Genomic DNA, 27,984 nt, shown 5'->3' on the forward strand with positions numbered 1-27,984 from the left:
GCCAGTCTACTAAGAATACTGGCTCCTCCTACATCCCAATGGCTTGATTTTGTACATTTTTCACTTGGACTTTTTTTTTCCAAATGGACCAAAAAGATAAATGCACAGAGCACAAAAACACCTAGCAAATAGCCATTTCGAAGAAAAAAGAAAGATGTTTTTCTGTTTTGAAAATGGCTGTATTCCCCTCTTGAAATTTGGACATTTTTAGCAAAACATCAAAAGTTGGACTTAGACGTCATATCGAAAATGCCCCTCATTGTATTTGAAACTCCACTAGTTGCCAGTTAGGGCTCGTGTTATTATTATTTTTTTTTTAATTTGTAGAAGTTTTTCTTAGGTTTTGAGAGACATTACAAAGGCAAGTAAATCACATCCATCAACCTAGGCAAATACCACGTAGATATAAAACCATGGGATTTCAAACGATCAGCAAAAACAAACGGTGTATTAATCTCTCAAAACTAGAAAGTTAGCTTACAAAATTTTCCAAAAATTTATAAAAAGGGTTTTTCCATGTTTGTTCTGATAGTATCTGGTTTAGTATATGTTTCAACTCCAAGGTTCTTGCAAGATCTTTCATGATGTTTCACTATCCTCATTCTAAAAAGGTTACATATAAAAGAACTTTTGTATCTTGTTTTTCTTAACAAGTTACCTTTTGGTGGAACTCATTACTGTTGACTTTAAGACCTGGGCACAATCATAATAGATTTAAAAAAATGTTGAAGACTTCTATTTAGTAAGTTTATACAATGAATACCTGTTATAGGAACTCCTTTTTGTTGCTAGAATGCTTGTGAATGATTATTAATCGTCTTCTCTCTGATAATGTATTTTGCTAGGTATGCCTAGTTTTTTTCCTCTTGTAAACCACATTGAACCCTTTGGGACTAATCGTGGGTTAGAAATATTAAATTGTATTGTATTGTATTGTAAGATGGGAAAATCCACTGTTTATTTCTAGGATAAGCAACATAAAATCTGTTTTACTGCTCTGGGATCTTGCCAGGTACTTGTGACCTGGGTTGGCCACTGTTGGAAACAAGATACTGGGCTTGATGGACCTTCGGTCTGTCCCAGTATGGCAATACTTAAGTTCTTAAGTCCTGTGAGGAAACATTTACCAGAAAATTTGGGAATAGAAAACATTTTGGACTGAACGCTGCTGACATAAAAAAACACTTCCACTCACATTGCTACATGACCTGCCTACAGGATTACATCAATTGTGTTAATCTGTGTTATATTTTGTGATGTGCAAATATCTTTTAAAAAGTTCAGAAATCAATTCACAAACTGGTTCCTGAGCTATTTGTTTCTGGTAAATACTGCTGTGGATATTGACCCCATATGGATCCATGGAAAATCAACTTACATTTTAATTTTCTCAGACCCGTTTCAAGTTTGCTTGGATTTTTTACTGAGAGGATTAGGGAGAAAAAAGAATCCAGTTCTTCTAAAGATTTCAGATATATGTGAGGATTTTGTCAAATTTAAACTGGGGTGGAATCTATTTGGTTTCTTTGAACTTGAATTGTTTTGCATGCCCCTAATTGCATTCTTTTGCTCTGTGGCCAGAGAACATTCTGAATGTGTATGTTGCATAATGATAAAAATTAGTAGCTTCTTCAACCTCCTTCTTTCTCAGTTTCTGTGCATGCATGTATAGCTGCTCTGTCCAATAAGCAGTGTTTGTTTTCTTTCAGGAAGGAGTCATTACTGAATCCGAGCTGCAGTGTATTGTCACCTGCAAAAACCCTTCTAAGCAATCAGGCTTGTGCTGCCCAACGTGTCCAGGTAACATATATATAGATGTGAAGACTTTTAGGGGTCCTTTTGCTAAGCTGTGGTAAGGTTAAAAAGACATTACCATGGGGCATTCTCAGGCGTTCCATGTTAGTTTTGGAATCTGCACATCCTACCCATACACTAAAATCAAATTTATTTTATAGAACTGGGGGTGTGTTTGGGGGGCGGAGAGTAGGAGGGTTCTGCTCTAATCGGTTAGTGCAGCTACATCACCATGCACTAACTGATTAGCAGATGTTCTGGTAAGAAGAATGCGAGGTCTACTGCACAGAACCCAAGCTGATCCTGAAAAGGTGTTCCTCTCCTTCATTTTAGACAAATGCACTATGCACATAATTGTACACTTAGCCTTAGGGCTGCTCTTTCACCAGTATCAGTGTTTCCTTTCTTGTGATGTTCTCTACACCATCAATCATGATGCTTTCTCTGCAAAATTCTTGCTAAGTGACTGACTTGCTTATGATGCAGAAAACAAATCTAAGACCTTGTTGCTGACGTGGACTGATAAATGGGAGCTGGCTACAGGCCTACATTTTTTTTTCTTCTCTCATTCTCTACGTAGTGTAGATCTAAACGTTGTAAAGCATACTTAGTGCCAACTATTGGCATGAATAACTCTGAAAAAGAGGCTAGGTTAAGATTCAGTGTAGCGTGTTAGCCCTTTCCACGTCCCTACTGTTTCTTAGCATCCAGTTACATCAGATTGAGGTTTCTAAAGCACCCTTAGAACTTTTCCCTGCAGTAAATCAGTCTGCAGTTCTTTCTTGTGTTACTGGATCATGGCCATGCATTTATAATATTCCTGATCACTCGTCCTGCAGTGCTTTGTTGGGAAGCTGGAGATTTTGGGCAGCATTTTGTAATCGTGTACTAATGATATGGAGGTATTCAGAGGAGGCTGCTGAACATTTGAAATGATCACAATATCGGTCTGAGGTTGCTGGTTCCTGTGGCTTTGCTGTGTACTGGATTTTGAACAGAAACCACTTTGCTGATAAGCACTTAGCCAACTCTTCCTCTTTCTATTTTTAGGCTGTTTATTCGAAGGCAGACAGTATCAGGAAGGGGAGGAGTTTCAGCCTGAAGGGAAACAGTGTCTGAAGTGTTCTTGTATTGTAAGTACTAAATTTCATATGTGCCATCTTTCAACACAAATACTGTATTAATAGTACAAACATATTGTACTAGATATAATTAACGATTTAAAAATTTATATGCTGCTTAATCTTGCCGGTCTTGGCGGCTTACAACAATACAGACACATCATAAACATTATACATTGGATAAAATGTGTGAATATTTATCTATATCAGTACTTAATCCTTTTCTGGCTGTGACCCCATGACTGCAGCCAAATAAAATTCTGTGAATAATGAAGCACCTATGGAGACCCCACCAAGTTGTGGCCCTAAAAGCAGGCTTTGTGATCCCATTTGGGGTTCGACCCACAGTTTGGGAAGCTCTGATCTCTCTCTATATTTATATAATACATTTTCCAAACTAGGTGCCTTTTACTGCTGTAGAAATATAATTAGCCTACCTAAGTTAGTCATATCTGACTAACCCCCTTGTTTACTAAGCTGCTCGGCAATGCCGACACAGCCTATTCAAAGTGAATGGGGCTGTGTCGGCATTAGTGCATGGCAGCTGTTAGCACGGCTTAGTAAACAGGGGAGTAAGTCTGGACTTCCACTTGCCTGCTTTGGCTGTCTAGAAAACAAATATTCTGAGGACATTTCAGACAACGTTTTGGAAACAATGCACATATGTGTGCAGCTCCATTTTAACAGAACATAGAAATCGAAATTGAGACAGCCAGATTGGGATGTGCCCAATTTCGGTAATATTGTTGTTTTCTTTTTCCTCTCTCTCTCTCTCTCTTTCTTCTTTCTTACTCCTTTCCTATCTTAACTTGTGCTTTCTTTTTTTGTTTTTTTTTAACAATTTTTATTTTATCAAGTTTTCAAATTATGCAATGACATCATTAATGCAACTCTTGAAATAAGAAAAAGATGTTAAAATAGAGAAGTTTATAAAAGAAATTAAACAATACCCTTCTTCCACAATTTTAGTTACTAGAGCCAAGATTTAGAAATAAAAAAATAAGGAAAAGAAACTAAAGAACAGACCCAAAAATCAGAAAGATATCTCAACTAGCCTAAACAAAGGTCTATAAATAGCTATAAGCAAGTCATATGTGAATTCTTAACTTTTCCTTAGAAACTACAAATTCTAACAACTGCTTGGGATAATTAAAGATTTAAGAATTATTTTGAAATGCAAAAAAAACAAGTATAAGGAAAATGAAGTAAATAATTCATCCACAGAGCCTGAGCCCTAGGGCACAATGGCAAGAATTCTTGGTGACACCTCTGGGTATTTTTAGAAATATCCAGAAAACTTCTAATCTTTGATGACAAAAATTAATAAAAACATAAGAATAGCCATACTGAGTCTGACCAATCTAGCCCAGTATCCTATTTCCAACAGTGGCCAATCCAGGTCACAAGTATCTGGTGGAAACCCAAATAGTAGCAGCATTCCATTCTACCAAATCCCAGGGCAAGCAGTGGCTTCCCCCATGTCCATCTCAATAACAGACTATGGACTTTTCCTTGATCCATATAGCAGAAATACAATTTTAGAACAGTATCCCTGTCCAGATCCAAAGCAAAAGCCACTATTAGGGTGATCCTTTGAGTTATAAGTTCCAATGACGACTTTGAGAAATATGACAAATTTGCCTCCTGAAGACCAGAGCTCTCTTTTATGCCTGGCAATATCAAATATTGTGTTCTCACTGTCGGTGGTAATGTTTCTGATGGCATTCTGAGCACTTCTTTAAAATATTTCCTAGCCATGTCAATAGGTGCTATTAATGGTGATCTTGGAAAGTTCAAGAACCTTAACAGCCTGCTTTTAATCCTGAATTTCTAAACCACTCAGTAGCACCATGGTGCAGTGAGTGGCATATCAAGCCATTGTACATAAATAAAATAATTATTTTAGGAAAGGTTCTGCTGGCTTAAAACCTTTTCTATAATATATGTACAAATGCACGTGAAATGTATTGGCCATGAGCAGCAGGAGCACCCATATTACAGAATCTATTCCCTAGTGTATACCCAGAATCAGAGGGAACCTGCATACGTAAACCAGATTTTAAATTAGGACCAGGGCTGGGATTAGAATCCTCTGGAAGGCCAAATAAAACAGCTTTCCACATTTCTCCAAGAATAAGCCAGGCAAGTCCAAGGATGTGTTCTGAACTGACTTTTACTTAAACCATTTAGGAAGAATGGTTTCAGCACTGGTTGACAGAACCAACGCTGGATGGAGATATTTTAGACCTTGTGATTACAAACGAGGGCATTGTTTCTGTTTTTACTGTGGGAGATAATTTGGCATCTAGTGATCACCGAATAGTATGGTTTAATATTAAGACAAAGGGGGAGAGGGCTTATTCGAGACTGAAGGTCCTAGATTTCAAGAGAATTAATTTTACCGAGATGGGGGAATTTCTCAAGGAAGAGTTGGTTGGATGGGAACAGTTGAAGGAAGTAGAACAGCAGTGGGCGAAACTGAAAGGAGCTGTTTTAAAGGCAACTAACCTTTATATCAGAAAAGAAGGCCGCTCTGGTTCTAGAACGCAGTAGCTAAAAAGTTAAGGGAAAGAAGATTAGCCTAAGAGGACTCAGAAAGAGGAAGACAGGAAAAATACCTAGAAAAGCTAGAAAAGCTGTCAGGAAAGCAAAGAAACAAATGGAAGAAAAGATAGCCGATATGGTAAAATTGGGGGACAAGACATTTTTCAGATATATAAGCGACAGGAGGAAGTGCCAAAATAGCATTGTGGGGCTCAAAGTGAGGGGGAGAAATATGTAGAAACTGATAAGGATAAAGCTGAACTACTTAACAATTATTTCTGTTCTGTGCTCATGGATGAAAGGCTGGGGGTAGGTCCGCAAAAAACAAATGCAAAGGGGGTTGGATGTGTAGTAGGCTGGGACTGATTCTCAGAATTGTGAGGAGTTAGCTAAACTAAAAGTAGACAAAGTGATGGGGCCTGATGGGATACATCTGAAGGTACTCAAGGAACTTGGAGATGTTCTGGCAGCTCCGCTATCTGACCTCTTCAATGCCTCATTAGAGTCCGAAGTGGTCCCGGAGGACTGGAGAAGGGCATAAGGCTTTCCTCTCTCCCCAGTAACTCAAGAGGATAGCTTGGGATTCCCCGTGCTTTTAGCACCCAAATGCTTACATGACTTTCTGGTCCCTCTATACCCCTGGGTACTTCTAGACTTAATTGTACTGACGGGTAGCATAGGACCAGCCCATTAAATCTCTGGTCTAAAGGGCTAAGTCTGAGGCTAGAAGGCTCTGCCAACAACTATGGTCAAAGGCCAGGGGGGCTCAAGGAAAGTCAAAGATATGGTTACAACAGTGAATCAAGGTTTTATAGTTAGGGGAGTGTTCCTCTGCAACCAGTTCCTCTCATTGATAATACTATCCAGCTTATAATCGAACGAGAATAACGCCCAAGTTCCGACCTAAATCGGGAGATGGGCGTTCTTCTCACAAAAACAAATAAAGCGGTATAATCGAAAGCCGAACTTTGGACGCTTTCAACTGCACTCCGTCGCGGATGCGGACAAAGTTGACGGGGGCGTATCGAAGGCGTGTCGAAGGCGGAACTGGGGCGTGGTTATCGGGCGAACAGAGATGGGCGCCCTTCGCCGATAATGGAACAGTTTTGAGCTAGAATTTAGGACACTTTTCCTGGACCCTGTTTTTTGACGAATAAGGCCCCCAAAAGTGCCCTAAATGACCAGATGACCCCCAGAGGGAGTCGGGGATGACCTCCCCTGACTCCCCCAGTGGTCACTAACCCCCTCCCACCACAACAAATGATGTTTCACAACTTTTTACTTTCACCCTCAAATGTCATACCCTCCTCCCAAGCAGCAGTATGCAGGTCCCTGGAGCAGTTGTTAGGGGGTGCAGTGGACGTCAGGCAGGTGGACCCAGGCCCATCCCCCCCCCTACCTGTTACAATTGTGCTGCTTAATGCTACTAGTCGTCCAACCCCCCCAAACCCACTGTACCCACATGTAGGTGCCCCCCTTCACCTCTTAGGGCTATAGTAATGATGTAGACTTGTGGGCAATGGGTTTTGAGGGGGATTTGGGGGGCTCAACACCCAAGGGAAGGGTGCTATGCACCTGGGAGCTCTTTTACCTTTTATTTGGTTTTTGTAAAAGTGCCCCCTAGGGTGCCCGGTTGGTGTCCTGGCATGTGAGGGGGACCAGTGCACTATGAATCCTGGCCCCTCCCACGAACAAATGCCTTGGATTTATTCGTTTTTGAGCTGGGCGATTTCATATTCCATTATCGCTGAAAAGCAAAAACGCCCAGCTCACACCTTGACGAATAAAACATGGGCGTCTTTTTCTTTTAAAAAATACGATCCGCCCCGCCCCTTCACGGACCCGTTCTCGGAGATAAACGCCCATGGAGATAGGCGTTTCTGTTCCATTATGCCCCTCCATGTCACTCCTGGCTTAAGTATCTCATTCTTGAAGAGGCCACAATGTCCAGCTGGTCAAATATTGCTCTGCCTGCCTATCATTGAGGTTGGGCAAAAGATAAAATCCCATTGGTTATGTTAGTGGACTGTGAGTCTGATCAAGCACCATTACTGCTAGATTGTCAGCTGCCCTATATACACATTTTGGGGGCAATTTTAGATGCTAACATGGTATGCACATAAATATTTATAATATTACTAAATATGCATTTATATGCACAATTATGATTATATATACCAGCATGCTGCCTAACCACTATTCTGCAAATGCCTACATGACTTACATAGTGTGTATTTCCAAGGGGGGGGTGGCATTGCACAGAGGGACAGCGCCTGACTGGGACAAAGGTGGGGCTCCCACTTTCGTGTGTAACTTGCAGAATATTGTAAATTGCTGCTGCAGTTAGGTGCTCGCATTTACATCAGCTCTATAGCTGACATATTTGTGAATGTCTGCATATTAGGCGAATTCATAGTAACGTGGTAACATAGTAGATGACGGCACAAAAAGACCTGCACGGTCCATCCAGTCTGCCCAACAAGATAAATTCATATGTGCTACTTTTTATTTGTACCTGTCCTCTTCAGTGCACAGACCGTATAAGTCTGGCCAGCACTATCCACGCCTCCCAACCATTATCTCCGCCTCCCAACCACTGGCTCTGGCACAGACCGTATAAGTCTGCCCAGCACTATCCCCGCTTCTCAACCACTAGCCCCACCTCCCACCACCGGCTCTGCCACCTAAACTCGGCTAAGCTCCTGAGGATCCATTCCTTCTGCACAGGATTCCTTTATGTTTATCCCACGCATGTTCGAATTCCATTACCGTTTTCATTTCCACCACCTCCCGCGGGAGGGCATTCCAAGTATCCACCACTCTCTCCGTGAAAAAGTACTTCCTGACATTTTTCCTGAGTCTGCCCCCCTTCAATCTCATTTCATGTCCTCTCGTTCTACCGCCTTCGCATCTCCGGAAAAGATTCGTTTGCGTATTAATACCTTTCAAATATTTGAACGTCTGTATCATATCACCCCTGTTTCTCCTTTCCTACATACCTGCTCATGCTGGTACTCTATAAAGGAAAGTAGGCGACTTCCTTCCTTTATAAGCTTCTATCACGCACCGTCCATGCACCTAATTGGAGGCAATCGGTTATAGAATTGCCCCTGGTGCAGAGTAGAGGTGTGCACAAGGACACAATCTGGTCCCCATCCCCAGTCAATTCTTATCCGCCTCCCCCTCCCCATCATATTAGTACCGTCCTCTCCTCATCCCCACAGTTTACTTTCCCATTGCCATAACAAATCCGCATTTAAAAGATCTTGCAAATTCAAACAAAACATGAAATATATCCTATAACTTGTTAAAATTTAACATAAAACAATAGACATTACTTTGTTAAATATGCAAGGTGTTTTGAATTTTCGTTTTTTTAAGCTGAGGTGTCGGTATTTCAAGTTTCTGAGTTGAGGTGTGCACAGGGTCATAGACTGGTTCCCATCCCTTCCCGACCCCATACTTCTGATTTGTCCTCTCCCATTCCCACAGTATTAATGACTGTTTTATTAGCAATACTGTGGATACCTGCAGGTTTCCCGCTGTCCCCATCCCCATGCACACCTCTAGTCAGTGCTTTTTTTGTAGGAAAAAAAGTACTGGTACTCATTATGAGCGGGGCCACCACCTATGGCTCCACCCCTATGATAGCCACACCCCTTATCCCAACCATGGTGCATATAAACAGGCATCACTGAAAATATTACACCTGTATAGGTATAAGATGTTACAGCTCCAGTATATCCAGTGCAAAATAAGATAGCAGATGTAAATTCTCAAATTGGATATATTCCAAGCACCAAAATGAAAATAAAATGATTTTTTCTACCTTTTGGTGACTTTGTCGGTCCCAGTCTCTGATTCTGCTGCTCTCTATCTGTTCCCTTAACTCTGTTTCCAGGGATTCCTTTCCATTTATTTCTTTACTTTCCTCCTTTCTTCTTCATTTCTTGCTCTACATCCATAGGTAAAAGTTGGGTCCTCCGCAGACTTGATTCGAGGAGGTATAAAGTGAATCCAGTTTTTGCCTATTTTCTCCATCCATGTGCAGTTTTTCTCCTCTTTTTCCTTTCCCTCATCTCAGTATGCATCTCCTTCCTCTCTTCCCTCTCATCCATCCATGTCCAGCATTTCTCCTCTGTCCTCCCTCAATCCATGTTCATCTCACCTGCATCCATGTCCAGCATTTCAACTCTCTCCACTCCATCTGTGTCCAGAATTTCTCGTCTCCCTTAAATCCATGTGCATCTCATATAAGTACATAAGTACCGCCATACTGGGAAAAGACCAAGGGTCCATCAAGCCCAGCATCCTGTCTCCGACAGCGGCCAATCCAGGCTTCAAGAACCTGGCAACCCCCCCCCCCCCCAAAAAAAAAAAAAAAAAATTTTTAATAATGTTCAATGGACTTTTCCCTCAGGAATCTGTCCAAATCCCCTTTAAATTCCATAAGGCCAGCTGCTGTTACTATATTCTCTGGCAACGAGTTCCAGAGTCTAACTACACGCTGAGTAAAGAAAAACTTTCTCCTGTTTGTTTTAAATCTACCATATTCTAGCTTCATCTTGTGTCCCCTGGTTTTGTTGTTGTTTGAAAGTGTAAACAAACGCTTCACATCTGTCTGCTCTAATCCACTCATTATCTTGTAGACTTCTATCATACCACCCCTCAGCCGCCTTTTCTCCAAGCTGAAGAGCTCTAACCTTCTCAGCCTTTCCTCATAGGGAAATCGTTCCATTCCCTTTATCTCATCCTCTGTCTTCCCTCCCCTCCATCCATGTACAGAATTTCTCCTCTTCCCTCCCTTCCACCCATGTTCATCTCACTTCCTCTTTCTTTCCTCCTCTCCATCTGTGTCCAGTATTTCAACACTCTCCCCTCACCATCATCTATGTGCATCTCCTTCCTCTGTTTTCCCTCTCCTCCATCCGTCCAGCATTTCTCCTCTCTCCCTTTCCCTCCATCCATGTGCATCTCCTTCCTCTGTCTCCTCCTCTCCATCTGTGTCCAGTATTTCAACACTCTCCCCTCACCATCATCTATGTGCATCTCACTTCCTCTGTCTCTTCCTTGCCCTCCACTCCATCCATGTCCAGCATTTCTCCTCTCTCCCCTCCCTTCCATCCATGTGCATCTCCTTCCTGTCTTCCCTTTCCTCCATCCATGTCCAACATTTCTACTGCCCTCCCCTCCATCCATCCATTTCCAGCAACTCTCCTCTCTCCTCTGCCCTCCCATCCCATCCATGTCCAGGATTCTCCTCTGCCCTCCCCTCCCATTCATTCAGCGATTCTCCTTTGCCCCTATCCTTCCCTCCCCTCCATGTCCAGCGATTTTCCTTTGCCCTTATCATTCCCTCCCATCTATGTTCACCGATTCTCTGCCCTCCCTTCCATGTCCAGCGATTCTCCTTTCCCCCCTATCCTCCCCCTCCCTTCCATGTCAAGTGACTCACCCCAGCCTCCACCTGCCCCCGAGATCGTTCCAACCCCATCCCCACCTTCCCACCCTCAGCTCACCAACTTTCTGTTCTACCCCCTGCAAATCTAATATTTACCAAAGTCGCAGTGCAAACCGGCGGTAGTGAAAATATCAAGCAGGCAGGCTCGCCTCCTCGTCGCTTCCCTGCCCTCTCAGCACAGTGTCACGCCTTTGTCGCTTCCCTGCCCTCTCAGCGTCCCACCTTCCAATGATGTAATTTCCTTTCCATAATGGCGGGACGCTGAGAGGGCAGGGAAGCAACGAAGGCCAGCCAAAACACTGGAAAATAACAAAAACATATGCATTGGACAAATACACAATTAACAGTCAGTCTGAATCAAGCATTAGTTAAAAAAAAGCATTTAAACACTTACAAAATACGTAATAAGAAGCTTGACATTTAATATTTGAAGACAAGCTGCTCCAAAGTTTAATCAGCTTGCAAAGAAAATTTAATAAGCAACGCTCAGAAGGCCAACAAGAGCTGCTATTAATGGGACGTTTACTAAATTAATCAAGTAAACTGATGCTTAAACTTGTAAGATTTAAAAAAACAAATAAGTTATCTTAAATGCAACATGGGCCAGGAGAGAGAGCCAATGAAGTTGCATTAGCAGTGGGGTGACCCTATTTTGCATAAAAATGAGTCTCACCACTGTATTTTGTAACAGCTGCAGCTTTCTTTGATGTTTAAGTGAAATACTGGTGTTCAGTGAGTTACAATAATTCAGCTGAGACAATATTAATATCTGAACCAACAATGCAAACTGGTCTTCATGAAATCCTGTTGCCATCTATATATCTGCACTTGGCCTCTCAGCTACATAGTAAGCTGTATTGTAGGAAAAGTGTTAGCATCATATCTATGTTATTCAGGGCCTGATATTCAGACCATGGGAGTTAACATGGCTAACTCCCGCAGTTGGCGCTGATCTCAGCTATTCAATGCCAGGCTATTTTCGGTGATCAGCATTGAATATCCGGTTTATTTTTGCCTGGTTCAAGCTTAACCTTCCAAATTGATATTGAGCACTGGCTTGTTAAGTTTGAACTGATGAAAGATAGGCTTGGTATTCATGTGGCCAAATATGTCCGCCAAACTTAGCCAGCTGGCTATCCAACAGTGAATTTTCAGCAAATCATGACTGGCCGTGTCCTGCTAAAATTTCACAGATAGCCGGTTATGGGGCATCTAACTAGCTAGATATCAATCTTGGCCAGATAAATGTTTTTGAACATCAGGGGGGGGGGGGGGGGGTCAAATGTTTTAATGCATGTATATTAGGTGTTTCTTTGGTATCATGATGACATCGTATTATATTGTTTGTATTGTACTGACATTTGTTTTCATATTTCTGTTTTATGATTATTCTGCAGTTCTGTTAAATGTGTTTAATTGATACTATTTAGTGTTAGTCGGTCCTTTATTAGGTTTCAGTTTGCCATTTCCAAATTTACCTCATTGATTGTGTTTATGCTTATGTTTGGTTGTTTTATTGTTGTTATACTGTTAACAAAATTGTAAGTTTAATGTTAAACTGTACCTGCTGTACACTGCCTTGGGTGAATTTCTTTATAAAGGTGAATAATAAATCCCAATAAGAATGCACTGATCTTAGCTGTTTAAATTTTAAAAAAGACCTTTCTACTCAAATTATTTGTGGTTCCATCGAAAGTGAAAAATCTAATATTACACCTAAAACTATAAACGTTGACTCGATAGATAAAGATTCATCTTGGGCTACTGAAATAGTAGATGGTAAGAGACTTTTTAGAACTACTGAACTTCAATATGCTAGTTTTACCTGTTTTCAGTTTTAAATGGTGGGTGGATGCCCATGTTTTAATCTTAATACAATTTGCAACCTAGATCTTTTAAAACAGGAACTAATACAAAAATATTATCAGAGACTGCTACAGGACAGTATGCCCAGGTCTATTGTAGCCTATTCCTCATTCTGGTGCATGACTCTTACTGCTGTTTTCCCTTGGCAGGGGGGTGAGAGAGGTGAATGTGTATCAGTGTAGGAGGCAGGAGAGACAGCAGAATGCTCACAAGTGTCCTGTAAGATTATTGTGACTTCACTAGTCTGAGTTTATCACCTTTCACACTCTGATCTTGTGAGTTCAAGCACTTGATTTCAACTCATGAAATAGTTTTATTTTCATCCTATGACAGATGTGCAATACAGCTGAACTAGCAAAAAAATGTTGCAATGCTAAACAGGAAATATTTCAGTTTCTCAGATTTTTATGACTCCGGCTCATAGTTCATGGAAAGGGAAGCGGGCTGTACTACGTGAGGATCACATGGGTTAGTCAGTTTTTAAAAATCTGTTTATTTTTCATGCTGTGAGCCCTGCTACTTTCTTTGCATTTCTACACAAAATCTGCCTTGCTGTTTGTACTGTCATCACAACATGTGCTGGCTGAATTGCTAGACAGCAAGTTAAACCAAATCAAATAAACAAGTACCTTACTGATACCAATAGTTGAAATCAAGAGTACTATACTGATTCTGGGTCAATACTCATGTGATGAGTCTTTCTGTACATATGTCAGTTGTGATTAAAAAAAAAACAGTTCCCCTTATAAGGCACAGAGAGAGGAGATGCAGTGAGCCAGCTTGCAATCTCTGTATCTAAAATGGGGATCTGTAACTCTCAGGGGGAGGGGAACAATGAATTACCCATAATGCTTTGAGGTCTCTAGAGATGACCAATAGGATTAAACAATACATTCTGAGCTAGGACATAAAAGCAGAAGGAATGTGTCATATGCACTGTTGCCAAGGTTACAGTTTTCCCGCCCAATTGGGTGGCTTTCCGCGACCCGCTGCGGAAAGTTTTGGCCTTTGCTGGTTGTGTCCGTTGCGGGTTGCGGTGGGCATGGCCAGTGACATCAGGGGCGGGGTTAGTAACATTGTGGGTGGGGTTAGTGACATTGTGGGCGGGGTTAGTGACATCGGGGGTGGAGCTGATGACGGTAGGGGCAGGGTGATGATGGCAGGGGCGGGGTGATGACAGCGGGGGCAGGGTTTTGTGTGGGAAATTTTTTTTTCAATTTGACAAGCCTGGTCATATGCAGTATTCAGCTTATAAGAGTAAAAATTATGGGCCAGATTCTATATAAGGCGCCTAAAAAATCTGCAAAGTAGCATTTAGGCGTGGTATATAGAATATGCTTACTTGATATCACAGTGCCTAAAAGTAGGTGTATCCATTTACACCAACGAAAACGTAGTGTAGTTCCCTGCGCATAGATGTATACGCAGTGGGCCATATTCTATAACTACCTGCGTAAATTTCGGAACACCCATTTTCCCACCCATAGCCATGCCCCTTTTGAACTGTGCACATTAGAATTTAGGCGCAGTACATTACTGAATACGCTTACGAGTTGTGCGTGTAAATTCTAATTATTGCCAATTTGTGCTCATTATTGCTTGTTAAGTGCTGTTATCACCGCTGTTGAGCCAATTAAGTTACGCGCGTTGTTATGGAATATGCTTATATTTCAGCGTGGAACACTAGACACGCTATATAGAATCTGGGGGTATATGACTCTTGCAGGTAGATGAGTTGCTGTAGGCAAGTGGCTCATAGAAGGAAACATAAGATGTGCAGAGATAATATCCACTTACCCACTTCTTAATCAACATAATTTTCGTACGAACCTTAATAGCAGTAATTCTGAAATTCTTCTCCGTTAATATGATTGCCATAATATTCCTATGCGCCTTATCTGTTATATATACTCTGATTCTCTATTCCATCAATGTGATTGTAGTTGTATTATATTGTAAGCCACATTGAGCCTGCAAATGGGTGGGAAAATGTGGGATATAAATGCAGCAAAATAAATAAAATACTCTCTTTTTTTGGCAGTAGAAGAGTATATGGAAGCATGGTATATGAGACTGGGGCACACATGGCCATTTTTGGATTATTGTGCTTCCTTTTCTCCATGTTCCCTCTCCTCCATGCCCTGGATGTACTTGCTCAGCCTTTGGTAGTTGAAAAGACAAGCAGTTTCTAGAGGCTGCAGGGTCATTCTTGGGCTAAGCACATTGTAGAGTGATGCTGGTGCTTCCCCTTTACCCTGACTCTCCCACAAACATCATGAATATTACTTTATTGGCCCTTCCTGTGCCAGCCAATTTGAGGACCAAGATAGCTAAAAATCCTGTATGAAAATTGAGAGAGGCCGATTCAGTAATTGTTTTCACTCAGGTGTCTATAGGAATTCTGAGTATATAGAATTCCTAGGCAAGGGACAGGAAGTAATCAAAATATTTTTATTTATTCATCACTTTTCACACTCTGTTCTCTGATTTTGTGAGTTCAAGCACTTGATTTCAACTCATGAAATAATTGTATGCTCATCCTATGACAAATGTTCTACATAGCTGAACTAGCGCTAAAGGAACGTCGCAATGCTTAACAGGCAATATTTCTGTTTATTTTGATTTTGTTTAACAATCATAAGGGCCCTTTTACTAAGCTGTGGCAAAATCAGAGCTCAGTACCTGCTAATGTAGGACTTTCCCACGCGCTAAATCCAGATTTACTGCAGCATAAAAGGTCAAGCATTTTTAAAATTATTTGCAGGTTGTGAGTTAATGTTTGGATTGGTACGTGGTACTTGCAACAAAATAACGTGGGAGCACATATTGCCCTCCTAAGGAGGAGCTACATGCTCCTGCATTAAGTCCACGTTATCCAGTTAGCATGTGCAATTTGTCACTCCTCCACCACGTACTTAAGATAATGTAACAAACCAATTTATTATTTTTATTCAAAAAATATATCCATAAAATTAATATATTGTGCAAAACTCCTAGCCAGTAATTCAAAATATTAGGATGCAAAAATGTCACTTATCTACAGTCAGAATTCAATGCTGGAGCTCAAGTATCCTCCTGAAGCTCACACAGACAACAGCGTTTTGGCAGTCAGTCTCCTACCATGGTTTATCACAAGTAAAGTACCTTACTGGCTCATTTGATGTTCAGCTAAAGTCTTTTGCTGCAAACACCAACATATTTCCTAAAAAAAAATATATATATATAAAAAGAACCAATCAGTACCCATTCACACACAACTCCCAAACATACAACTTTCTCAACATCAACCAACTTACTTAATTTTTCAGGCAAAAAAAAAAAAAAGCCAGCCTTCAGTGTAATGGCTTGAAACTACACTAGCCAGGCAATGACAGTGACAGCGGGAAATCAACCAACTTTATTGAGCTCCCAATGTTCAAAATCCCCGAGGACAGAGTGGCCAAATTCAAATATCGTATACACTTCACACATCAGTAGACCTATTCAACCCATCAGATTCCAAAATCGAAAGGTGATATATCCACCATCTTTCTCTCTGTAAAAGATGCACATTAAGATCGCCACCCCTTGCAGGAGACTCCGCTTCCAAGAAGACAAAACACAAATCACTGAAAGAATGAGGAAATCCCAAACAATGGATAACTAATGAAGTGGCCAAATCCTGCCTCTGCAAATAACTACAATGTTCAATTAATCTAATATTACGAGATCTTAAAGTCTTCCCAATGTAAACCTGGGGGGGGGGGGGGGGGGAGGGAGCCTTACTTATAAGCATCTATTCTGGCACTCAGCCCTCTTTGAATATCGACTTCATAGTAGTAAAACTCTAGACCAGGGGGTAGACAACCTGTGTCCTGCCAGTGAATTTTATGTGGCCCATAAGACCAAGGAAAGTATATATAGAAAACGTCATTAACCAGAGTTTTGGAGGTTTCAAATACTGTATTTCACAAATATTTTCAGAATAGCCACTCTAGCAGTTTGCTTCCATTGTTTTAGTTAATTTTTTACTTGTTTATCATAGAAAGTCTACAGAACTCTGTGTATTTTCCATTCCATTATTATGTAATGTTGCAGCCCGCTAGAGGTAGTAATAGTATTGACATTCATGCAACCCTCTGTGTATAAAAATTGCCCACCCCTGTTCTAGACTGTAACTCTGTACCTTTAATTGGAGAAATAGAAATCCTCAGACTCTAGTGATGGCAGGTTTCCACCTTTCACAAACACCACATTTACTGGAAAACATTTATGAAAGAACTGAAAAATTCCTCCAGCCTTTCTTAGCCCCCATTGACACCAGCACTCTCTCCTATCCCTCAACCTGTTCTCAGGTCTCCCCCCACCTCCCCAGTCTAATCAGTTGTTCTCCTAGCTGTCTCCAGACTGAATACCGTATAACAAAAGAGAGGGAACAAAGTACAAACTAAAGTCCAAACAAAAAAACAGCATTTTGGATACAGAAAGTGAAGGTGCCTTGGTGCTTTATAACTTTTGCTACGTGAGACGTGGGGTAAGGAATATTGTAGATGAAAATATTCGAGTTATTCCCCAAGTTTTCCACGTCATCACTGTGACCCCTGACGCAGGTGCTAGTCACCGAAACACGGCCCGTGTCGGGTCAAGGCTCATTCATTAAAGAACTTTGTTCCATTTTAAAGGCCCGTGGTGCTGTTTTTTTGTCCAGACTGAATACCAACATCTCCCTTTCCCTCATCCCTGCTGCTGGGGCCAAAACCCTGGTGGAGCCATCACAGATAACTGCTTTGTTCACTGTATTAGGCACCCTAGATAAACCTTCAGCCTTGTAATCCCCTCAGTTAAATTACCCCACTGAGATTTAGGGGCCCTTTTACTAAAGGGCATTAAGCCCTTAAAGTGGGGTTAACGCATGAAACAGGCTACCATGCAACTGCGTTAAGGGGTTTTGCATTAGTTTGCCTGTTACTGTGTATTAAACCATGTGTTACTGAATGTTTTCTAAATTTTTCATTCAGGTGGTGTGGCATGGGTAGTGAGTGGGGGTGGAAGTGTTAGCCAGGTAGCACATTACACTTACCGTACTAAGGGGTCTGTTCACTAAGCCACACTAGCGGCTGTCCATTCGCTAATGCTGACATGGTGGGCTGTGTCGGCACTAGCGCATGGACAATCGCTAGCGAGGCTTAATAAACCGGAGCGTAAGGCCCCTGTTTACAAAGCCACACTAGTGGCTAGCAGTGTGGTACTGTTGGCACAGCCCATTCACTTTGAATAGACTGTGTCGGCATTGCCCACAGCTGCTAGCTCGCGTTGTAAATGGGGGGGGGGGGGGGGTGTAACTCTCTAATTAACACAGGAACTCGGCAGTAAGTTCTCCTGCCTAACTCAGAGCAGGTACTGTGCATTAATCCAAATGTTAACACATGGCCTGCGATAAAAAATTATGGGAACATGCCTTTTTGATGCAATGTTAGTTTTGGGCTTGTTTCATAAAATTCAAGGTTATAGCGCATTAAGCCCAAAACAATGCATTTTAGCTGAGGAGCCTTTTAGATAATTAAAATAAATTATGAACATCCCAATACCATCTCTCCTAGAATGGTCCTATAAAAATGAATAATTGGACATTGTGCTTATAAATATTAAATTTTGTTTTGCATATATGTGTACATAATGAAGGTAATTTTATAATAGAGCACTTAAACATAAGTATAGATGTTCTGACTGTGTCATAAAGAGGGGCATTTTCGAAAGAAACGTCCAAGTTGCGATTTGGATGTCTTTGCAAAATGGCGAAATCCAGGGGCGGGGAAAACCGTATTTTCGAAAAAAGATGGATGTTCATCTTTCATTTTGAAAATACTGTCAGAGACGTCCAAATCCTTAAATTTGGACGTCCTTGCATTTGGACGTTTCTGACTTTCGGTGATTTTTGAAACCAAAGACGTCCATGCAGGGAGGAGCCAGCATTTGTAGTGCACTGGTTCCCCTGACATGCCAGGACACCAACTGGGCACCCTAGGGGGCACTGCAGTGGACTTCAGAAATTGCTCACAGGAACATAGCTCCCTTACCTTGTGTGCTGAGCCCCCCAAAACCCACTACCCACAACTGTACACCACTACCATAGCCCTTACGGGTGAAGGGGGGCACCTATATATGGGTACAATGGGTTTGTGGTGGGTTTTGGAGAGCTCGCTGTTCCCTCCACAAATGTAACAGGTAGGGGGGGGGGGTATGGGCCTGGGTCTGCCTGTCTGAAGTGCACTGCAGTACCCACTAAAACTGCTCCAGGGACCTGCATGCGCTGTCATGGACCTGAGTATGACATCTGAAGCTGGCACAAAGTATTTTTAAAGATGTTTTTTGAGGGTGGGAGGGGGTTAGTGACCACTGGAGGAGTAACGGGAGGTCATCCCCGATTACATCCGGTGGTCATCTGGTCATTTTGGGCAACTTGTTGTGCCTTATTCATAAAAAAAAACATGTCCAGGTGAAAACATAGTAACATAGTAAATGACGGCAGAAAAAGACCTGCATGGTCCATCCAGTCTGCCCAACAAGATAAACTCATATGTGCTACTTTTTGTGTATACCCTACTTTGATTTGTACCTATCCTCTTCAGGGCACAGACCGTATAAGTCTGCCCAGCACTATCCCCGCCTTCCAACCACCAGCCCCGCCTCCCACCACCGGCTCTGGCACAGACCGTATAAGTCTGCCCAGCACTATCCCCGCCTCCCGCCACCGGCTCTGCCACCTAATCTCGGCTAAGCTCCAAGTGTTCGTCAGGGACGTCCTTGCTTTTTCGATTATGGGTCAAAGACGTCTAAGTGTTAGGCACGCCCAAGTCCCGCCTTTACTATACCTCTGACACGCCCCCTTGAAATTTGGATGTCCTTGTGACGGACTGCAGTTGGAGACGTCCAAAATCAGGTTTCAATTATACTGATATGGACGTCTCTGTGAGAAGGATGTCTGTCTTCCGTTTTATGTTGAACGATGGACGTCCTTCTCTTTCGAAAATTAGCCCAAAAGTCAACGCATGTTCCTATGTACCTTTATAACATTATCCTTCTGGAAAATAAGGACTTGCATTTATACCTGCTCCAAGGCAGGTACAAATGACCTACTTTGGTTTGCGCAGATATGAGCATAGTTTACAACATATACACATATTTTACCACTGTGCCCTAGTTCTGTCCAACTTCCACTCCCCCTTGTCCCATGGAATGCCTATGCATATACTTCATAAGGGGCACTTTTAGTAAAGCTTAGTGTTTACTAAGTGCCACATGATCCATAGGCAGCATTTAGCACCCTCTGTATATTTGTGCTACTTGTCTAAATACATATTTTTATACAAGGCAACACATTAATTCGGAGGTTATATCACCAACTGGAAAGTTTTTTTCTGTGACTTATATAGAGTTGTGAGTATTTTAATAAGTTCCATCAAAGAAGCTGGATTTGATTGAGCATTATGTGGCTGAGATCCCGTATAACTTCAACATGTTAAGTCCGTTTGCCATTTAAGAGGATAATTAAAGAGAACGATTTACCAGCCACAGTGCTTTGAAAGTGAACTGGATCATTGATATATTTTCCTTTGGATCATTATTGGACTTTTAACACTCGGGTCTCGTAGTGGGAACCCGAGGTTGGAAAAACGAGACAAATTGATTCAGAATATTTCCCCGGTGGTTTACTTCGGGATTTTATTCCTGCTTCATATGTATGGTTCACATGTACGAGGAATGGCTATCGTGCATATTTTTTCATTATAATAAACATGTGCACTACATTTCATTGTTTTTTGTAATGCTTTCCCTTCTCTGTTTGGTATTAAATTCACAGTGTGTTTACTTTATATAGAGGAGTGTGGTAGCCGTGTTAGTCCACTCTTAAGGTTATCAATAGAAATCAAACAAAATGAAACATGGCTAAGATGATACCTTTTTTATTGGACATAACTTAATACATTTCTTGATTAGCTTTCGAAGAAGGGCAACCTTCGAAAGCTAATCAAGAAATGTATTAAGTTATGTCCAATAAAAAAGGTATCATCTTATCCATGTTTTATTTTGTTTGATTTCTATTGTTTACTTTATATAAAATTTATTTTATTTAGATATATTTTCACGGAGAGAGTAGTGGATGCTTGGAATGCCCTCCTGCGGGAGGTGGTGGAAATGAAAACGGTAACGGAATTCAAACGTGCGTGGGATAAAAATAAAGGAATCCTGTTCAGAAGGAATGGATCCTAAGGAGCTTAACCAAGATTGGGTGGCAGAGCCGGTGGCGGGAGGCGGGTATGGTGCAGGGCAGACTTATACGGTCTGTGCCAGAGCCGGTGGCGGGAGGCGGGACTGGTGGTTGGGAGGCAAGGATAGTGCTGGGCAGACTTATATGATCTGTGCCCTGAAAAGGACAGTTACAAATCAAGGTAAGGTATACACAAAAAGTAGCACATATGAGTTTATCTTGTTGGGCAGACTGGATGGACCGTGCAGGTCTTTTTCTGCCGTCATCTACTATGTTACTCTGTTATGTATTTAATTACCTGTGTTTAGGTTGTTTAATATTTAGAGCACAGGTGTATTATTTACTTTATTTCCTTGTATTTTTGTGTAGTGCATGTTTTTATGTCTATTCAAGTGCCGGAGTCAATCATTACTTTGGGGGTAGTTTGGGATAGGAAACTTTCTTTTTCCATAATGTCTCTTGTACAGTTCAAAGATCTTTCACTGCACTGAGGAGAATTTATTCTTTAGGGCCCTAAATACCCTGATGCAGGCACCGGTAATCAATTGATTAGATTATTGCAATTCCTTACTGGCCAGGATTCCACATATCAATTAAAAAGACTACAATTGATACACAACACTGCAGTAAAAATGTTGTACAATGCCAAGTGATCGGATCTTGTCACTTCATTGCTTTGGGAGCAACATTGGCTCCTGCTAGTTAGTCGTATTACATTTAAGATTCTTGTGTTAACCCACCACGCTTTCTACACGGAAATCCTACATTTTTTGTACTCTCCTTTGATCTCATACATTCTCCGCTCATCACAAGCCAACTTATTAGTAATTCCTTCACATACAAAATAGCTCATAAGAACATACTAGATTCTGCCAAATCCTCAAATCGTTCCTATTCAAACAAACCCTCAGAAAGAACCATATCTCAAACAACTAATTATTACCTGAAATGGTTATTACCATTAACTTTCTCTTTGCTTCATGTACAATTTCTCATTCATAATAGATTTTCTGAATGTTAAACATCCATAGCTTTCTCAGGATGTTTATGATACTGTATCGTAAAATTGGATTCTTACAACAAATTACTTTCTTGTGCATTATTCTTTGCTATGTATCCTATACTGTTTATTGTAAGCCACATTGAACTCAAACTTGTTTGGGATAATGTGGGATATAAATGTCACAAACAAATAAATAAGTGTTGCCATACTGCAGGTCCATTGAACCCAGTATCCTGTTTCGCTTTGAATGGGCTAGCCGCTAGCGCAACTTTGTAAATTGGGGGGGGGGGGGGGGGTAGGTTTCTTATGCAAAACGGGGCTTCTAGTGTTCAAGTAACTGCTGTAGCTACTTACACCTATCTCTCTTTTTTTTAAATTTAATAACTATACGGGGATGGTGATCTCCAGATTATGAGTGCCGCAAACAGGACTGCTTTTCAGAATTTCCACAATAACAATCCATGATTGCATACATTTGATCTATGAACCAATTTAATTTGCATAGTGTGTCAAAGCTGATGAACTTGTGGCACTCAGGGATGGGATGTTGCTATCACTGTGCCCATGCACAGTCTAGCATCTCTCCTTTCCCTCCTGGCCCTACCCGTGGTTCTGTAAAATTCTCTGAATTCCCTCCCTCCCCACCTCAGTGAACCTGTTAAAAATCAAGTCTTTTTCTGAGGGAAGTGCCAGCATTGGTGGCTAGAGGCATGCTACTGACTTCCTTGCTTGCTCCTAAGGCAATATGAGGAGGAAGGTGGCAGCCTTACTAATGGATTTCTTCAATTGGTGGGGCTTCAGCATCCCCGCCAGCAAAGATATGATGGGGGAGCAGGGGGAAGGGAGGGGAAATATGTGCCCGCCTTGTGGACTGCTGGCTGCATCCTCGCTTTTAACCATGAGATTAATCGCATGTTTAAATATTTAATCGTGTGATTAATTGCATTTAGAAATTTTACTTGAAGTGCGGTCCTAATTAAAATGAATGTGTAAACCTGAAAAAAGTGGCTGAAAATCAGAGAAAAAGTCTGACAATTGACCAAACAATTTCCACATACACATCCCTCTTTAAAGCCTACTGCTGAAATTGAAAGCTGGTTTGCTAGTAATTTCATGTGCCCCTGCATATATCTTGTCAGCAGAATGCCTGCAGTGTTTTTATTAATATCTGTAAATTTCGAAGCCAGGCTCATACTCCACCGAGATAATGTTGTTTCAGATTTAAAGTGGTTCAGATGAACATGAATTGCCAACTCTAAGCTAATGACTGCTGCTATTATCTTTTCTGTATCTCTGCTTTTTTTATAGCTGAAACACACACGGGTACAACCTGCACTTCCATACTTGCCAATTATAATACACAGGCAGAACTACTTATCACTTTGAATCTTCCAGCAGTTTTCAAAGGAGACACAGTATTCAGCTTTTGAGTGTTAAATGGATAGGGTATCTATCATCTTTTACCCTGAAATTTAGAAGCTTCAAGAGCAATTTTAAATTCTACTCCACTGATAAAGCCCATAATAATACAGTGGGCAGCAGAAAGGAATCTGTACACAATATGACTTCAGCATTGATAAGGATATCAGATTTCTCTCTGATCTCCCTTAATGGCTATGAAATGTGTTGCTGACCTTCTGTTAGTTAATATAGCTCTGAGTAAGTTTGAATATGTTATACATTTTCTCCTAATTATGTTCTCTCATTTTTCACCTTCCCCCCCCCCCCCCCCCCCATCTTTAGTCCCACAAAGGCAGAAGATGGGAGAAGGTTATTGAGCCAATATTCAACTTCCTTCTCAAGTTCCTCTGTTGGAATTTACCATACCAAACAATTCTAGTATCTATAAAATATGTTCTCAAGCTTTTCTGCATGTTTTATGAAAGTAAAAAAAAAATAACCACATATTTTCACTTTTGTCCATCAGTCCATGCTGTCTGTGGCAGTGACATAGTGCAGAGTAACAGAGAGCAAGTAGACAAACTCAAAATGTAACTGCTGTGAGGATTAGTAAGTGATCAAATCTATTCTCCTTCTTGGGCTGTTTCAAACAGACTGTATCACACATGCTGAAAATAAAAGTCTCTATTCTACCTCTCTAAACCCTACCCCAGAAGCCCACTCCCTTCTTAGAGGGTAAGGGAGTGGGATTTGATATACCACCTTTCGGAGGTTCTAATCAAAGCAGTTTGCATATTATATTCAGGTACTTATTTTGTACCTGGGGCACTGGAGGGTTAAGGGTCCCTTGTACCAAGCTGCGGTAAAAGGAGGCCTATGGTAGTGTTGGCTCATGTTTCTGATGCACGCCAAGGCCCCCTTTTACCGTAGGGGGATAAAGGCTGGCTTATTTTAACAAAAGGAAATGGCCCTGCGCTAATCACAGGGATTGGCACATGGCCGTTTCCTGGGGGAGTCCTTACCACTACCTCTTTAGGTGATGGTAAGGGCTCCTGCATTAACCCAGCGCTGCCTGATTACCACCGGGAAAGCCCCAGTGCTACAAAAATACAAAATATTTTTGTAGTGCTGGAAATGGCGTGGGCTGGGGGTGAGAACTACCACCGGGCTCCTGCAGTAGCCTTGTGGTAATTCCGAATTGGTACATGGCAAGCCCAATGACGCGCAGCAAACCCTTTGAAAAAGGTCCCCTAAGTGACTTGCCCAGAGCACAAGGAGCTGCAGTGGGAAGTGAACCTGATTCCCTGGTCACTGCACTAATCATTAGGCTCATCCTCCACTTCACACATAGAGCATATGTAACACACATATAGCTACACTCTTCAGCCACTACCAACCTAAATATACTCTTTCCTCTATACACACAAACACACACACTCACTCTTACAGTATCTCTCTCTCTCTCTCTCTCTCTCTCTCTCTCTCTCTCTCTCTCTCTCTCTTACATAGCTGAAGGGTTTAGACTGGTACTTTTCTAGCATCAGTCACACTTCTGGAAGTTGTGTAGCAAACAAAACAATCAATTACACAGACCTCACTCATCATCTAAGCCCACACATACCCTTTTACAGTCCATTCAACCACTACCCCACACAATCACTCTCTTTCCCCTTCAACCTAGCTCCCCTTAGTGAACACTCCTAGCTTAGAAGCACACTTGTGCTTTCACTGTGGCCACCAAGTATTGCTATTTTATACTGTCAGCCAGTGCAAAGGCTTCTGCTCCAGCATCCATGCACCTGAAGCTCAGGTGAAATAGACAGCCCTCATCCACCACCCACCAGATATACCCCTTCCCCATATATAACCCCTCCTTCACACATTCACCCCATTTCCACCACTTCAATACCCACCTACCCAGAAACATCTGGAAGGCATGCATGGAATTACAAATCTATAAAGCTGTCATGTAATTCAAGATATTCTATTGTTGTTTTATATGAGTGAGCTGGCTGTCCTTTAATCTTCTTCTTTCCACAAACTTCAGACCAATCAGAGACTGCTTTTTCACTGATATCTATGGTGGGGGTAAAGAGGGACCGCTGCCACTTCTGGGATAAATGTTTCCCCATCTCCTTCTTCCCTGATCAGGCATATTTTCATGCCAGATAGGTCATTGCAGTGACTGCTAGAGCCAGCCAGTACATGTTATTGCTATTATTATGATCTGTGAAGGTCAAACAGATATATACTGTTCTTTACAGAGGGAAGTATGGGGTAATTTTATAACAGAATGCTTAATTTCAAATAACCAAAATAAAGTACGTATTTTAAGACTATTTTGAATGGAGCCACGTGACAGGGGAAGTGCTGAATAAAACGGGGGGGGGGGGGGGGGGGAGTATGGCTTTTTCATGATGCAGCATTAGACGATACATGAATTCATGCTGAATTGCTTCCTTGAAAGTATAAGAAATATGGCTCTTTAATACGGAAGATTGAAGATTCTATTTAAGAAGATAAGCACATAATTTTTGATACATTCTTTTTCTTGGGTGCTTACTCCTAAAGTGGACTGTAGCATCAGGTAACTATGATTTGGATTATTCTTCCAAAATGTGCATCACTTTGTATTTGTTCACATTAAATTTCATCTACTATTTGGGTGCCAAGTCTTCCAGTTTCCTAAGGTCTTCCTGCAATTTTTCACAGTCCGCTTGTGTTTTGACAACTTTGAATAGTTTTGTGTCATCTGCAAATTTATCCCCCTGTTTACTAAACCTTGCTGGCAGCTGCCATGTAGTAATGCTGGCATAGCCCATTCAAAGTGAATGGACTGTGTTGGCATTAGCACACTGCCAGCCGCTAGCGCTGCTTAGTAAACAGGGGGGTTAATCACCTCACCTGTCATTCTGATTTCCAGATCATTTATAAATATGATAAATAGCACTGGTCCCAGTACAGATCCCTGCTGCACTCCACTATTCACTGTTTTCCATTGAGAAAAACAGCCATTAACCCTACCATCTGTTTTCTGTCCAATAACCAATTCCAAATCCATAGAAGGACGTGCTATCCCATAACTTTTTAATTTTCTCAAAAGTCTCTCATAAGGAACTTTGTCAAAAGCTTTCTGAAAATCAGGATACACTACATAAGTACATAAGTAATGCCACACTGGAAAAAGACCAAGGGTCCATCAAGCCCAGCATCCTGTCCACGAAAGCAGCCAATCCATGCCAAGGGCACCTGGCAAGCTTCCCAAACGTACAAACATTCTATACATGTTATTCCTGGAATTGTGGATTTTCCCAAGTCCATTTAGTAGTGATTTATGGACTTGTCCTTTAGGAAACCATCTAACCCCTTTTAAAACTCTGTCAAGCTAACCGCCTTCACCACGTTCTCCGGAAACGAATTCCAGAGTTTAATTATGTGTTGGGTGAAGAAATATTTTCTCCGATTTGTTTTAAATTCACTGCACTGTAGTTTCATCGCATGCCCCCTAGTCCTAGTATTTTTGGAAAGTGTGAACAGACGCTTCACATCCACCTGTTCCACTCCACTCATTATTTTATATACCTCTATCATGTCTCCCCTCAGCCGTCTCTTCTTCAAGCTGAAAAGCTCAAGCCTCCTTAGTCTTTCTTCATAGGGAAGTCGTCCCATCCCTGCTATCATTTTAGTCGGCCTTCACTGTCTCACCTTTATCCACATGTTTATTTGCACCTTCAAAAAAATGAAGCAAATTGGTGAAGCAAGACTTCTCTTAGCTGAACCCATGCTGACTCTGCCCCATTAAACCATGTTTGTCTACATGTTCCATAATTTTATTCTTTATAATAATTTCCACTATTTTGTCCGGCAGTGTTGTCAGGCTTACTGGCCTGTAATTTCCCTGATTAGCCCTGAAAGCTTTTTGAAAAATCAGTTTTATATTAGCTACCCTCCAATCTTCAGGTACTATGGACGATTTTAATGACAGGTTACAGATCACTAATAGTAGATCAGCAATTTCATATTTGAGTTCTTTCAGTACCTTGGATGAATACTATCCAGTCTGGGTGATTTATCACTCTTTAACTTGTCGATTTGGCTCAGTACATCTTCCAGATTCACTGAGATTTCTTTCTGTTCCTCTGCATCAGCCTTGAAAATCAGTTCTGCTGCAGGACGATCTCATACATCTTCTTCCATAAAGCTTGAAGTAAAGAATTCATTCAATCTCTCAGCTATGGCCTTGTCCTCCTGAGTGCTCCTTTTGTCCCTTCATGATCTAACCGTTCCATGTTTCCCCTCACAGGATTTTTGGTTCTGATGTAAATGAAAAATGTGTTACTATGAGTTTTTGTCTCTGTGGCAACTATTTCATATACTCTTAGCCTTGTTTATCAATGCTTTGCATCTAGCTTGACAGTGCTGATGTTGCTACTTATTTTCGTCATTCGGATCTTTTTTCATTCTTTGAAGGATATTCTTTTGGTTCTAATAGCCTCTTTCACTTCACCTTTTAACCATTCTGACTGTCGTTTGGTCTTCCTTCTAG

The 27,984-nt window shown here is 41.4% G+C and overlaps 1 protein-coding gene across 1 annotated transcript in view; it reads left to right on the forward strand.

Moving 5' to 3' along the window:
* BMPER (BMP binding endothelial regulator) overlaps window positions 1-27,984 on the forward strand; it is a 429,657-nt gene that overhangs the window by 98,040 nt on the left and 303,633 nt on the right. The window contains exons 5-6 of the mRNA XM_030204510.1: window positions 1,710-1,800; window positions 2,845-2,927. Of these exons, the coding sequence (XP_030060370.1) occupies window positions 1,710-1,800; window positions 2,845-2,927 (174 nt within the window). The remainder of the gene's footprint in view (window positions 1-1,709; window positions 1,801-2,844; window positions 2,928-27,984) is intronic.

This window comes from Microcaecilia unicolor, chromosome 1 (assembly GCF_901765095.1).
Source record: "Microcaecilia unicolor chromosome 1, aMicUni1.1, whole genome shotgun sequence".
NCBI lineage: Eukaryota > Metazoa > Chordata > Amphibia > Gymnophiona > Siphonopidae > Microcaecilia > Microcaecilia unicolor.